This window comes from Macrobrachium rosenbergii, chromosome 7, assembly GCF_040412425.1.
Source record: "Macrobrachium rosenbergii isolate ZJJX-2024 chromosome 7, ASM4041242v1, whole genome shotgun sequence".
Taxonomy (NCBI): domain Eukaryota; kingdom Metazoa; phylum Arthropoda; class Malacostraca; order Decapoda; family Palaemonidae; genus Macrobrachium; species Macrobrachium rosenbergii.
In genome coordinates, this window is record NC_089747.1 from 40422290 (window position 1) to 40437822 (window position 15533).

The 15533-nt window shown below is 38.3% G+C and overlaps 1 protein-coding gene and 1 long non-coding RNA gene across 2 annotated transcripts in view; both read right to left on the reverse strand.

Moving 5' to 3' along the window:
* Positions 1 to 832: 832 nt before the first annotated feature.
* Positions 833 to 1998, reverse strand: LOC136840342 (uncharacterized). The gene is made up of 2 exons (XR_010853595.1): positions 1953 to 1998; positions 833 to 1911 (listed from the first exon to the last, which is right to left on the reverse strand). It is a non-coding gene; the product is annotated as an uncharacterized lncRNA (long non-coding RNA).
* A 19-nt stretch (positions 1999 to 2017) lies between these two features.
* LOC136840343 (potassium channel subfamily K member 18-like) overlaps positions 2018 to 15533 on the reverse strand; it is an 85712-nt gene continuing 72196 nt past the window's right edge. The window contains exons 2-5 of the mRNA XM_067107039.1: positions 13456 to 14811; positions 3263 to 6179; positions 3103 to 3144; positions 2018 to 2150 (exon numbers count right to left, since the gene is read on the reverse strand). Coding sequence (XP_066963140.1) covers positions 5464 to 6179; positions 13456 to 14356 — 1617 coding nt within the window. The 5' untranslated portion in view covers positions 14357 to 14811 and the 3' untranslated portion in view covers positions 2018 to 2150; positions 3103 to 3144; positions 3263 to 5463. The remainder of the gene's footprint in view (positions 2151 to 3102; positions 3145 to 3262; positions 6180 to 13455; positions 14812 to 15533) is intronic.

The window sequence follows — 15533 nt, forward strand, 5'->3', positions numbered from 1 at the left end:
TCTTGTACTTTGTGAGAAATGCTCTCTCTCTCTCTCTCTCTCTCTCTCTCTCTCTCTCTCTCATCCTGAGTTCCTGAGGGCGACCGGGTCGAGGGAGAGGTAGAGAAGTAGGTAGCACACTTTCCGCGCAAGCGAGGGGGACCCTGTTTTGACAAGGGCTTGTAAAGAAAGGTATGGTTCGTCCCCTAAAGCCTGTTAACGATTTTGATAATGAGTCACTGTTAAAGAAGGGAATATTTTGATAATGAGTATATATATATAATATGTATATATATATATATATATATATATATATATATATATATATATATATATATATATATATATATATATATATATATATATATATATATTCATTTACAGCTAAAAGAGGGACTTATCATTCTTATTGATATCGACTTGACTACAGATGTCAGTTACTAAATGCATAAATCTTTAGGTCCTCGACAAGGTACTATAAATATCCTCACCAGGGTAGAGTCATGTAAGGGGTATCCTCATTACTTATGTATAAGTATACATGCGAATATAAATGCATATTCACAGAACATCACGAGATACGTGTTATTTTAGCGCAAGCGTAAAATCACGGGAAAATAACAGGCAGATGGTACGTAAATAAACGTGATTGCCTCTGAACTCCAGGCTATTATTTGTTTGAAATATTCGCTCATTAATATACGTACATGAATACATACATACACACATACATACATACATACATACGTCCACAAGCATAGCACTTGTATATTTGATTTCAAATCCGTGTAATTTGGGCGATATCCTCAGCTCTTGTAACAATGAAGAATGACCCTCAATAAAAAACAAAAGATTTCTTTTCAAGTTTTTTTATCATTTAAAAAAAGTCTTGATTACAGCAAGTCCAAAGAAAAAAAAAAGAGGAGTTGAACAAGAAAATGGCATTTAACAACAGGATGTGAATACAACAAGTCCCTCAGTAAAGACAATGTTTTTCTTATTGTTTGGAGACAATAATCTTTTTTTTCACTTATTTTTTAACAAATGAACTGCTTCATTACAAAATATTTTTCTTTTTTTGTAATTTTTTGTAATTTTTTTTCCAGGAGTGTGGGGGCTACAGGGAGATCTATATTTATATATATTTTTTAATGGGTTGCGAACCTTAACATTAGGGCTTAATTTTTAAAAGGGCATCAAAGGATAATTTATCTAAATGTTGAATCAGTTTATCTAACTGTTGGAGCTAAATCACTAAACGGGTGAAAAGTGAAATGAAGAAGAATTTCTAAGAAGAGGAGAAGATTACATTAACTTTCAAATAACAGTGAATCTTCAATTAACAATAATGTGAAACCACCATGATAACCCATATCTAACAGAAACTGAACAGTATTTTTTATTTGTTATTATTTTTTTAATTTCTCGTGACGCGTCAATCGTCATTCACAATCCAGTTCCATCTGTCAGTCATCGCGTTGTCACGCAAGAGCAGGTTTTCCGACTTCTGGCATCTTGTCGCCAAACACGGCATCATGTAGCTAATATTGGTTGATAAATGCTGCACACCAATTCTCTATTCATTAGACTTTCCACTTTATCTTCCGGCGTCTTCCGTCTTCTCGTCTTCTCCAGACCTGGACTAGATAAAGTTCATGGTTGTTTGACATTGCAAGAACCTGGGCTGAATAAAGTTCAATGGTTGTTTGACATTGCAAGAACCTGGGTTGAATAGTGTTCAGTGGTTGTTTGATATTGCAAGGACCTGGGCCAGATAAAGTTTGTGGTCGTTTGAAATTGCAAGGACCTGACAGGATAAAGTTTGTGGTTGTTTGACATTGCAAGTACCTGGGCAAGATAAAGTTTGTGGTTGTTTGACACTGCAAGGACCTGGGCAAGATAAAGTTTGTGGTTGTTTGACACCGCAAGGACCTGGGCAGATAAAATTTGTGGTCGTCTGACACTGCAAGGACCAGGGCAGGATAAATTTCATGGTTGTTTGAAATTGCAAGGATTGGGCTAGGTAAATTTCGTGGGCCAAGGACCTGGGCAGGATAAATTTCATGATTGTTTGACATTGCAAGGATTTGGGCCAGATAAATTTCATGATTGTTTGACATTGCAAGGACTTTGGCTGGGTAAATTTCGTGGTTGTTTGACATTGCAAGGACCTGGGGATAAGGATTGTTTGAATTTCAAGGATTGTTTGATATTGCAAGGGTTTTTGGCACTGCCAGATAACGTTTGTGTATTTGACATTGGTAAATTTCGTTTGTTTGGCATTGGAAGGACCTGGGCAGGATAAAGTTTGTAGTTGTTGTTTGACCCTGGCCAGATTAAGCAAGAACCTGGGCAGATAAAGTTTGTGGTTGTTTGACCTGGGGATAAAGTGCAAGAACCTGGGCAGGATAAAGTTTGCGGTTGCTTGACATTAGAAGGACCTGGGCAGGATAAAGTTTGCGGTTGCTTGACATTAGAAGGACCTGGGCAGGATAAAGTTTGTGGTTGTTTGACATTGTAAGGACCTGGGGAGGATAAAGTTCGTGGTTGTTTGACATTGGAAGGACCTGGGCAGGATAAAGTTTGCAGATTATAAAGTTTGCGGTTGGAAGGACCTTAAAGTTTGCTTGACATTAGAAGGACCTGGGCAGGATAAAGTTTGTGGTTGTTTGACTTTGAAGGGCCTGGGCAGGATAAAGTTTGTGGTTGTCTGACATTAGAAGGACAGGATAAAGTTTGTGGTTGTTTGACATTGTAAGGACCTGGGGAGGATATAGTTCTGGTTGGACATTGGAAGGACCTGGGAGGATAAAGTTTGTGGTTGTTTGACATTAGACCTGGGGAGGATATAGCTGGTTGTTTGACATTGGATAGGATAAAGTTTGTGGTTGTTTGACATTAGAAGGACCTGGGCAGGATAAAGTTTGTGGTTGTTTGACATTAGAAGGACCTGGGCAGGATATAGTTCGTGGTTGTTTGACATTGGAAGGACCTGGGGAGGATAAAGTTTGTGGTTGTTTCACAGTAGAAGGACCTGGGCAGGATAGAGTTTGTGGTTGTTTGACTTTGGAAGGACCTGGGCCAGATAAAATTTGTTTGTTGGGAGTTTGACATTGCAAGGACCTGGGCAGGATAAAGTTTGTGGTTGTTTGACATTAGAAGGACCTGGGCAGGATAAAGTTTGTGGTTGTTTGACATTGTAAGGACCTGGGGAGAACCTGGGTTGATAAAGTTCGGGCAGGATTGTTTGACCTGGGCAGGATAAAGTTTGGACATTAGGGACCTGGGCAGGATAAAGTTTGTGGTTGTTTGACATTGTAAGGACCTGGGGAGGATAAAGTTCGTGGTTGTTTGACATTAGAAGGACCTGGGCAGGATAAAGTTTGCGGTTGCTTGACATTAGAAGGACCTGGGCAGGATAAAGTTTGCGGTTGCTTGACATTAGAAGGACCTGGGCAGGATATAGTTCGTGGTTGTTTGACTTTGGAAGGGCCTGGGCAGGATAAAGTTTGTGGTTGTCTGACATTAGAAGGACCTGGGCAGGATAAAGTTTGTGGTTGTTTGACATTGTAAGGACCTGGGGAGGATATAGTTCGTGGTTGTTTGACATTGGAAGGACCTGGGGAGGATAAAGTTCGTGGTTGTTTGACATTGGAAGGACCTGGGGAGGATAAAGTTTGTGGTTGTTTGACATTAGAAGGAGCTGGGCAGGATAAAGTTCGTGGTTGTTTAATACTGGAAGGACCTGGGCAGGATAATGTTTGTGTTTTTTTTGACATTGCAACGACGAACAAAAGTTCATATTGCCACTGATGGCATTCGCTTTGACATCAAGATGACAGAAAATATCGGATACCCACTTGGGAGACAGACCGCTCACGAAGATAATTCTGAAATATACCCCGGGTACAACAAGTCTTCATCCGCTTCAGAACGTCATTTCAGAAAACGACAGAGAAAACAAAAGGGTAGAAAAAAAAAAGAAAATTAACAGGAACGAGTTACTGAGAACAGCAAGCTCGGGCAAGCTTGCACAGTCAACAAGAAATGCTTGAGGTTCTCAAACACAGAACCTTTTGTGAAGTTATATGATACTGCAACACATTTCACTCTTTTTCTCTCCCTTCCCCTTTCACGATTGCACTCCAGTGAAGAAGTCAGTTAACATCGTGTTTTCATACGATGTTCTTTATTTTTAAGAAGGGGTGGGGGGCGGTGGAAGTATTCTCAGAGAGGTGGATACTTTTCTGTATAAGTGTTCTTGCACGTTTTAGTTAACTTTTTCGAATTTGGGAGATCTGTTCTAAGAGTGGCCAGGTAAAGCCTCTTCTCATCCGTATTATAGTGGCTAAGCTGATCTAAAATTTATAGTAACCTTTTAGTCATTTTGACGCTGACCACAGAGAGAGAGATAGAAGTATCCTTCTACTAATACATTCATCCTGAAATCCCAAATGACCAAAGGATTTACCTGACCATTCCGACATTACCGAACGATATATTTCACCGATGGCCGATACATTTCGAGAGAATCAGGGCAGACATTCATCGACAACGTTTCATCAAGTCTTCATCTGGCCTTGGAATTTTAAATACAAACGCACCAAACAATCTGAAAACAGGTCACTTCACTTAGACGTCCGCCTGACTTTCGAAGTAATTATGAACGAGATATTTTGGGGAACATAATCACATAATCACATAATCACTGATTTTCGAGTGCTCAGTGGGCTGAACATTTTGATTCACCTGACCGTTGGATTTTGGATTTATGGTGAGACGAAACGCATTAAGAGAAGGGTCATTGTGTTTCCCCTGTGACCTGTTGGATTTTGAATGTGATCAGAAGGCCCTACTACTTAGATAGAATGACCAGGTCATCTGAGGTCAGTCTTGAATATAAACAGAAGGCAGTACTTTGAGAGAATGACCAGGTCATCTAGGGTCAACCATGAATGTAAACAGAAGGCACTGCTTAGTAGAGAATGACCAGGTCATCTGAGGTCAGTCTTGAATGTAACCAGGAGGCACTACTTTGAGAGAATGACCAGGTCATCTAGGGTTAATCATGAATGTAAACAGAAGGCACTGCATAGTAGAGAATCACCAGGTCATCTGAGGTCAGTCTTGAATGTAACCAGAAGGCACTACTTTGAGAGAGTGACCAGGTCATCTAGGGTCAATCATGAATGTAAACAGAAGGCACTGCTTAGTAGAGAATGACCAGGTCATTTGGGGTGAATTTTATATGTGACCAGAAGGCACCACTACTTAGAGAGAACAGCCAGGTCATCTGGGGTCAAGTTCTTATATCCCCTTGTGACCCATTGAATCCTGGATGTAAAAAGAAGACACTACTTAGTAGAGAGACTGACCAGGTCATCTGGGGTCAATCGTTATATCCCCCCATGACCCGTTGAATCCTGAATGTAAAAAGAAGGCACTACTTAGTAGAGAGACCGACCAGGTCACCTGGGGTCAAGGTCAAGTCGCTTCCGGCCGCTTGAACAAGCGGACGGCCTTGAGGCACGCCGTGATCTTGTGCACCACCTCCTCCTGCATGAGGTTGAAGCACATGGAGAGCAGTGCTAGGCCGAACATGAGGTAGAGCGAGCAGTAGATGAAGCTCATTCGACTTCCATCGTCCACAGCAGACCCTGGGACGTAGTCCCCGAATCCTATGGTCGTCAGCGAGATGAAGCAGAAGTAGAAGGAGGTCAGGACGTCCCAGCCCTCGTCCTCCTGGAAGAGCTTGGTTCCTCCGTACAGGAGAGCCACCATGATCACCAGGGACACCGAGATGGGGATGTTTACCGAGGCTACATCCGCCTTTTCAGAACGCTGCCAGGACTCCGTGTCCATCGAGATCTCGTCGCTGAGTTCGGGGGAGTATTGCATATCCCCGTCTCCGCCTCCGACACTGCCCCTGTGGTTAGCTTCATCCCCTAGGTAGCCTGAGGGTCCCGCGGGCGCCCTCAGGGTCGTCTCGGCAGATCTCCAGACTACAGACGTGTCGTACTTGGGCGTCGGAGGAGCAGGGCGGACGCAGACGCAGATCTTGGAGTAGATCCACTTGAGGCTCTTGGCCAGGATGTCCCCCATGTTGGCCATGTACAGGAGGAAGACTGGAAGACCAAAGATGGCATACAGGATGGTGGTGATCTTCCCCAAAGTCGTCGTCGGGGAGATGTGGCCGTAACCTGTTGGAAGAATGGGAGATCAGTGGAAAGAATTCATACTTTACCCTTGGTAGTACATGCAAGATAATCTACTGTAAGTGGAGACATAATTATTTACTAATATTAACAAAATTTGGTTTAGGCAAGGTGGCCATAAGCTGTAGGAGGAATGGGAGATCATTGGAGATATAATATCTGAGTCTTTCAATGAGAGGCAAGATAATCTACTGTATTTGGAGATGTAAAATTTTACTAATATTAAAAAAATTTTGGTTTAGGGATGTGGCTGTAACCTGAAGGGAGAATGGGAGATCAGTGGCGATATAATCATAACTGAGCCTTTCTATTAGAGGCAAGATAATCTATCATGTAGTAGTCTTGGTATCAGAGGCAAGATAATCTACTGTATTTGGAGATGTAATATTTTACTATTATTAAAAAATTTTGGTTTAAAAAGTCGTCGGGGAGATGTGGTCCATAACCTGTAGGGAGAATGGGAGATCAATGGAGAGAATTTATGTCTAAGTCTTGGTATCAAAGGCAAGATAATCTATACTCTATTTGGAGATATAATTTTTACTAACTTTAAAAAATTTTGGTTTAGGCATGTGGCTGCAGCCTGTAGGAGGAATGGGAGATGAGTGGAGATATAATCATATCTGAGTCTTTCTATCAGAGGCAAGATGATCTGCTGTAGGTAGAGATGTAATTATTTACTAATATTAAAATAATTTTGGTTTAGGCGTGTAGATAAAATACTTTTTGTCTATTGAAATGATTAAATTTTTATTGTAGTCTAATTTTGTGATTCAGAGTAAAATAATTCGTTATATCTGGAGAGATAATAATTTTCTTTTGTTAATTACACTTTTTTCTTAGTTACTACATGATCTGGTAATTGAAATTTGGTATTAATATCTTGGCAACTGCAGCATTTTGAGTTGAAATGATTCAAGGAAAATCATTCATTACTGAATTTTGCTGTTAAATTTGGGATGAGCAGTTGCCTGCTGTGGTGGCACAGTGGTATGATTCTCAACTACCAGTCGAGAGGGCCGGGGTTCAAATCCCGCTGCTCACTGATAGCTCAGACTGCGCCACTGCAAAAATCCGGTAGCCTGTCAACCTAACAGTCCGAAAAAACCCAGTAGGAGAATAGGTAGCAACCTCGGGCTGGGGAGTTAAACAGTGGGCCTAGCGACACACTGGCCACGTGTCATAGGCATTGGAACCTGTCCCCCACTGGCTGTCGGCCTAAGAAACAGGAGATCAGCGCCTGCACTATTAGCCTATAGAGGCCCAGGAGGACTTTAAATTTTTTTTTTTAACTTGTATGTGGATATATGAGGAGAGGTAATCTTTTAAAAATAAAATTAGGTATGCAATGGGATGTACCTATATCTCAATTATATCGTTAAAGTTTAGGAAACAATACAAATTAGGCATTTTAAGAAAACAATGTCTGTCATTCTAGAAGTAAACTTAAAACACTTTTCGTTTAAATTTAAGTATGCTAGTAGATGAAATCTTGGACTTTTATAAAAAAAATATTGCATAGTTTCCTTTTGATCTAATAATTTAGAATATACTTAAATTACCTGTAGGAATAAATTCTGAACGAATTCATGTCATGGTATTACTACAGCCTAGTTAGCGATGCGTAATTATCGGCCTTCTTATTGCAGAAAAAAATTATGAATATGATTTCATATTTATCAACATTATAAAGTCAAATGAATTTGCTCTGGTAAAAACGATAAGTTATAAAATTGATAAAATTGCAACCCAAGTTTAAAATATGGTCCACAATTTTAATTAACAAAATTATATAATTCTGAAGGGTTATTACCGTGATTATAAAATACCAGGAAACTGTAAATGAATAAGAGACTGTAAAATAGATGCAGTAATTAGGTATTGGACTGTAAAATGATAGATATAAACAACAAAGGTGAACAACACAATCTTATTTGAGTATTGTTAAATGAGCTTAGATATGTAAAGTGCCATTAAATATAATCCCAAAAATCATTATAACGTACGATAAAAATAAAATTAAAATGGCAAAATGTAGATAGAATGGTGAACCTAATATTTTCAGTGTAAAATAACGTTAAGGGGTAAAATGGCAAACTGTAAAAGTGGCAAGTTAGAAAGAGTTAGGTAACAATGAATTTCAAAGTGAAAATCAATGGAATGATAATGGACTGACGATTTAAAACTTTGAAGTGATTTGAATCTGGAATATATAGATATATATATATATATATATATATATATATATATATATATATATATATATATATATATATTTTTAATAACTTTTTTGTAAAGTGATTCATCTATATATATACCACAGGTAAAAAAATTCCTGACTGGTTTCGACTTTTTTCCACCATTGACGGAGGACTGATAGGTAGTATCTAGAAGTTACAAATTTTATATACCATATATGTGAAAAATATATATATGACTGGTTATATATATATATATATATATAAGCCATTGACCTAAAATTTCTCAACTATAAATCTGACACTGAAATACATTTGGCTCTTATTTGTTTCACGGAAGTTTTGACACCCCGCCCCCCCCAAAAATCGACAGATCACCACCTGAACCAAAACGAGAGAGAGAGAGAGAGAGAGAGAGAGAGAGAGAGAGAGAGAGAGAGAGAGAGAGAGAAGAGACCTGTTCACTTTATCGCCCAGTCTCTCTCGCGCTTTTAAGGGGACATCGTGTTCCCCTTGTAGCAAAGATGTTGTTGTCCGGTGTTGTTCCGCTGTTACATATTCTGTCGAAACAAAATTGCTCGGCCGCCGTGACAAAAAAAAATAAATGTTTTTTTCATAACATTCAAAAATGTTCTTCCGCTGTGGACAAATGTTTTTCTGTTGTAGCAAAAGCTTTCTTACATTGTGGTAAAGTGGTTTAGATATTGCAATTAATGATTAATGAGTTTTGTCGCTGTGATGAACAAACACTTTTTGTTGCATGTAAAAGAACTATTTGTCTGTCCGTCCGCACTTTATTCTGTCACCACTTTCTTCTGTCGGCACTTTATTCTGTCCGCCCTCAGATCTGAAAAACTACTGAGGCTAGAGGGCTGCAAATTAGTATGTTGATCATCCACCCTCCAATCATCAAACATACCAAATTGCAACCTTCTAGCCTCAGTGGTTTTTATTTTATTTAAGGTTAAAGTTAGTCAAAATCGTGCGTCTGGCAACGATATAGGGCAATCCACCAGCGGGCGGTGGTTAAAGTTTCAGGGGCCGCGGCTCACACAGCATTATACCGAAACCACCGAAAGATTGATCTGTTTTCGGTGGCGTTGATTATTGCAGTACAGAAAACTTGATTGCGCCGAAGAGGCCGGCGAAATTTTTACTTGTGTTTTTCACTACGTTCAAAATACATCCGAAATATTCTTACAAGAAAAGTTTAGCTGTGGTAAAAAAAAGGGTCTACCAGTATAACTGATATGTTTTTCTATTTTAATTGAAAAATTTTCCATCATGAAATCAAAACTCTACCACTAAAAGAAAAACAGTTTTTTCAAAATAAATATTTTTTTATTTTTTATTTTTTTATCGCATAAAAAGTCTTCCTTTCAGATATGTTTAACTACAATGTTCTTTCACTGCATAAAAACATCCTGTTTTAACGAAAATGTTCTTTCAGTGTAAAGAATTTTTCCATATAGTGTAAAAAAATATTGTACATTTGTAACAATATTCCTTTTCACTCTACCAAAAAAAGTTCTATACTTGTATCAAAGGGGCGTTGAATTTTAACGTGATAATTCTTCTATTGTAAAAAAAAATTTCACAAAAGTTTTTTTTTTATTGGAAAAAAATTTCAACTGTTTAAAGAGCATTTTTGTATTTTCCAAAAGACAAATAGTCTTCCGTTGTTTCTTTGAAATTCTTCTAATTTGTTTCTTTGAAATTTCTTCTGATCTACCAAAGTCGTTCATCTATCGTAACAAAATTCTTCTATAATACTAAATATATTCTTTCACTGAACGTCTTTTCCTGGAAAAAAAAATTATCCTTCCAGTATAAAAATTTTTTCATATATTATTTAAATTTCTTCCAAATGAATTTTTTTCGTATAGATGAAAATAGCAGTTCTTTTATACTTCCGTTTTCATATAAGCGTTTATCAACGATAAGAAACTTGTCCATTTATTGAAATTATGGTAACAAAACGATCACCCAGTCTAACTGTTATACCCACAATGCCCTCTGGTAACAAAACGATCACCCAGTCTAACTGTCATACCCAGAATGCCCTCTAAACATTTCTGGATGTGCTCCACACTACAAAGCCTTAGATCCATACGCAAGAATATGAAGTAATTCTGAAATCTGTTCAGTATTCGAACCCACATCCAGAGTATCAGAGCGAGGTCACGTTACCAACCTGACCACGAGAAGTCAAGAGGGTATTGTGGTTATTACAGTAACATATGCATCAGGTAAAGTGATCAGTAGATTCTATGTATGCAATTTTCCAGTGTAAGAAAATATTCTGAAATCGTTTAAAAAAATACTCTTCATTTTATTCAAAGCTTTCTGCAATTAGAAATTTTTCTGTTGTGGGGAAAAAAAAAACCTTCAATTATTCTCGCTGTGTCTAAGGCTTTCACCTTAATAAAGCTTTCGTACCAAAAACATTATTTACTATTAGAGCTTGTTGCATGTTGCATACTTCTTATTGCATCATATAAGAGTCGATTAAGGAAATAAAATAAGGGAAAAAATTCCATTAAATTTAAACAAAAATTATATTTTATTCCCATGTCGTTTAAGGAAAAAATAGATGATAAAATTCTATAAAATGTAGACAGATATTTAATTTTATTCCGAAAGTCGTATCAGAAAAAAATAAAGGAAAAAAATTATATCAAATTTATACAAACATTTAATTTTATTGCAAAAGTCGTTAAGATAAAAATAAATAACAAAACTCAATAAAATTTAGACGGACATTTCATTAAAAAGTTTAAAAAAAAAAATAAAAATTCTATTAAATTTAGACAAATATTTCATTTTATTCCAAAAGACGTTCAAGAAAAAAAAATCTATTAAATTTAGACAAACATTTAATTTTACTCTGAAATTCGTTTAAGGAAAACAGTAAAGGAAAAAATTCTATGAAATGTTGACAAAAATTTCATTTCGTTCCGGAAGTCGTTAAGAAAAAAATAAATTTAAAAAATCTATTAAATTTAGACGAACATTTAATTTTATTCCAAAAGTCGTCTAAGGAAAAAAAAAGAAAAAATTCTATTAAATTCAGACAAATATTTCATTTTATTCCAAAATTCATTTAAGAAAAAAAAAAAGACAAAATTTTGGGTTAAATTTATACAAATATTTAATTCTATTCAAAAATATTTCTAGACCTTCCAGTGTCTCTCCTGAATTAAATTGTGAGACAGAACAAAACCAGTCACCCATTTAAATGAGGGTGGAGCCGAAAAGTGAAGGAATCAGGAGGAGGAAAATCGGGAAGATTATCTGTAGCAGATTGGAGAGGGGCAGTCCCATCTGCCCCTTTCTCTAATTTTGGTTGTAAACGGACCTGAATTAAATCCCAAAGGAAAACCGAAGCTGGGGTTGAATTCCAGAGCTTGAAAGTATCAGAAACTGAAAAAAGCATGAAAAAGAGAAAAAAGGCTTGTTTACCCAGAAGGCATAGATAGTCACTTATCTAGAAAGATGATATGAGAGTCGGGGAAAACGGGAGCAGGGAGAGAATTCCAAAGGTTATCAGATGGAAAGATAGTGTTAGTCACCAATTCCCGAAATCCAAAGGATTAGTACTTTGATGGACGATCACAAAAAAAAATGATCGCACAAATAATCACTAATAAGCTAATTCCGTTGCTAAGTTTCCTGCAGAACCTGGGAGCGTGATCAGCGCTTGGATGGGTGACCACCGATCAGTGCTAGACAATAGGTCACAGCGAGACCTGGGAGAAAATAGGAAAATGAATGTACGTGGACTAAACCCATCTCAGTACGTTCTTCACAAAAATTTAGTGTATATTTTTCCCAAGTTTCTTATCACGACGAAATACTTTTTATTTTATTTAAAAATATATTTTTTTTATCTGTTCAGCATCTCGTATTCCACGTGACTTATTGGTCCCTGTGGGCCAATATTTTTCGGGAGAAAAACTGACCAAAATCGCAAGTTGAAAAAAGCCAGATTTCTAAAATGACGTCATTCATAAAAAAAAAGTCAATGGAGAAATTTGATAAAAGTACAACTCGTATATATCAACATATCAATAGGTTATGGAAATCTTCAAAATTTTGTTGCAAAATCATTATTGCACTCTGAATGTGCGCAACAAATTGCCTGGGAATTGTTTGTCAAATTATTCACTCCATTAAAAGCAGAGCATTAGCCTCTGTGTCCATCGTAGTAGAAAATTTATGCTGATTCATCCTCATTCGCAATTCTATGTTTGATGGGTGTATGGAGGAGTGACAGGCGCCAATTCGCTCTTTTCGTTTGTTTTTGTTTGTTTTCCTCTAAACTCTTCCGGTTTTGTTTTGGCTGCCTTTGATGGAAGTGGTGTTCGGCTTATATTAGTTTTATTTATTTGTTATTTATTTGTATTTTGGTTTTATAAAAAAACAGGAACCGCTAACATAAAGTAATAGTTGCCAACGTTTTCCATTTTTTTATCTTTAGGTATTTTCATGGGTTTCTGTGAATATTGTTATTTATTAAGTAAGTAAAACGAAGAGATTTAAGTTTAGTTTCTGTTTTCACGTTGACCACTCCCCACATACCACTGTGACCTATGACCCCCTGATTACTTGGCGGAAATAACCCTGACGCTGACCTCTGTCAAGGTCAAGAGGTCACAACTCGAGAGATGGCGCTGGAAGTGTAAATAATCATATTAAATGTTTTACATACATTGAAAGGTTTGGGTCTCACGTTTGCCAGTGTGAGAGTAGTGGTTCTCGCTGGATCGTGAGATTTGTAGTGATTCTCAGTTGACTGACATTTCCTAACTACAAGAAACGTCCTTCTCTAAGACCTTCAGTCAGTCCCATTGCCTAACCAGTTAGAAGAGAGTTAATGACAGCAAGTCTCCTTTGACGAATACAGTTAAACGAGAGATGCAGTAGATCACGGAAAACCCCTCCTGGTAAACCTTCCAGAAATGTTAAGTATATCTTAGTTTAACCAGACCACTGAGCTGATTAACAGCTCTCCTAGGGCTGGCCAGAAGGATTAGACCAGCAAATCCCACACCACTCCTCACCTATAGTCGTGATGACGGTCAGAGAGTACAGGAACCCTCCTTCGGTGGACCACTTCAGAGGGCCGTTAGTCACGTCCGCCCCGTCCCAGCCGCTATTGACGGCCTCGATGATGTCGTTGGTGTAGTTGAGGACCACCTTCTCGACGCTCTTGGTCCAGTTCGACTTGTAGAGCACGTTGTACTCGACCGTGATGTTCCAGAGCTGCTGGATGGTCCTGTTTCTGATCTGGTCGACGCTCAGCATTTTGGTGGTCTCGTGAGGGCCCTCGATCTTCTTGAAGATGAAGGCCCCCGCTATGGTGTAGCCCACCAGGAGCCCGCAGACTCCGACGTTGCTGAAGATGAAGGCGATGGTGGACCGACAGCAGTCCTTCACCTTCTCCTTGAAGGGTTTGAAGTAGTGGGGTGGTGGTCCCTGGTGGTGGTGGGGGTGGGGGTGGGGGTGGGGGTGGGGTGGGCGGGGGGTGTGTGGGAACTTGGGTGTGGTTGGTGGTGGTGGTGGCTCTGGTGAGAGTGTCTGGAAGACCCACGATTTCGTTCTATGGCCATTTTGAATCAACAGAGCCTCTGCGCAGGACAGTTCCGCGTCCTTTTCAAACACTAGACTAACCACGAAGGATCGAAGAAGTAGGAAGAAGAAGAAGAGGAGGAGGAGGAGGAGGAGGAGGAGGAGGAGAGATAGGAAGAAAAAAGAAGAAGAAGAAGAACTGGAAGGCAAGCAGTTAGGGCACTGTATTTCTCTTATGTGTCCCTCGTAGTCTAAGAAACACTGTTCAGATTTACACTTCAAGAGTAAACAAGGCATTACCACTAAATTGCTAATCATTACCACAAGCACTTTCCTTGCACAACGCCACTGAAGGTAAACAATCGCATTTGCATAACACAACACAGGTATCATCCTCCATCACTGTTCAAGGTAATGTTTGAAAATGGAATATGCTGAGATTACTTTACTGTGCAATAGTCACAACACTGAGAGACAGGCCGAAGGCGTCTGGTCTGCGCTGCTCTGCCCAAAACACCACAGCAGGAGGAGTTGAGATCACGTGATTCAAGGCTCAGGAGAGAAGCTGAACACTTCTGCTGCTAGCCATGAGGAAGGTCTGATTTCTGGGTGATCGCAGAACACCAGACTGAACAGAAGACGAGAGACAGCCCCCGATCGCAGAGAAAGAAGGAGCTCTTGGACAGAGAGTGGGCCATCTTTCATCTAGTGGGACTCTGGACAAGAACTCATGGAAGGGGTTTTTTGAGGGAGAGATGGGTCCTGGGTGATGATGAGGCTTCTTCTGCTTCTTCTTCTTCTCGCCTTAGGCTGATGGACTTCGGGTCAACACGAACTTGGTGAGGTCTCTGGAAGTATGGAGAACAGTCTTATGAAATTGGCAATGAAGCATTGTTCATTTAGCAATAGAATAAGTTTAGGAGTTTTTACACATATAAATAAATTGATGTATAAATGTGCATACATACATACTCACAAAAATAATATATATATATTATACGAGTATATATATTTTTTTATATATTTACATGGAATTCTAAACTTGCTATTTGGCTCAAAGATTAGAATACATTATCAAACAAACCTTATACACCTAAAGAAAGTTTATGCCTAAAATTGTGTCCGAAAGTGTATGTTTTCAATTCCATAAACACAAAAACCAATTCCAATATTCTACCTTATATATATATATATATATATATATATATATATATATATATATATATATATATATATATATATATATATTTTTTTTAAGGAAGGTTGGCCATGGGAATAGATAATGCTACCCCCACTTCTCTTGTCTAACCTGCAGGCAAAGTTTACTTTGGCTGAAGAGGAACCCAGACTTGCTCGAAATACAACAATGAGTTCCTCTCGTTTAGTTTTATTTCTTATTATTGGTCCTCTTCACTCTACGCTCCCATAATTGCCTTAACTGCCAATATATAGACATAAGAGATTAATACCATCAAGAGACGCAAAAAACGTTTAAATTGCAGTAGCGAAATGGAAACGGGATCACCCCTGAATACAAAAAGTAAGGAATAAATTACGACGAAAGCGAAAT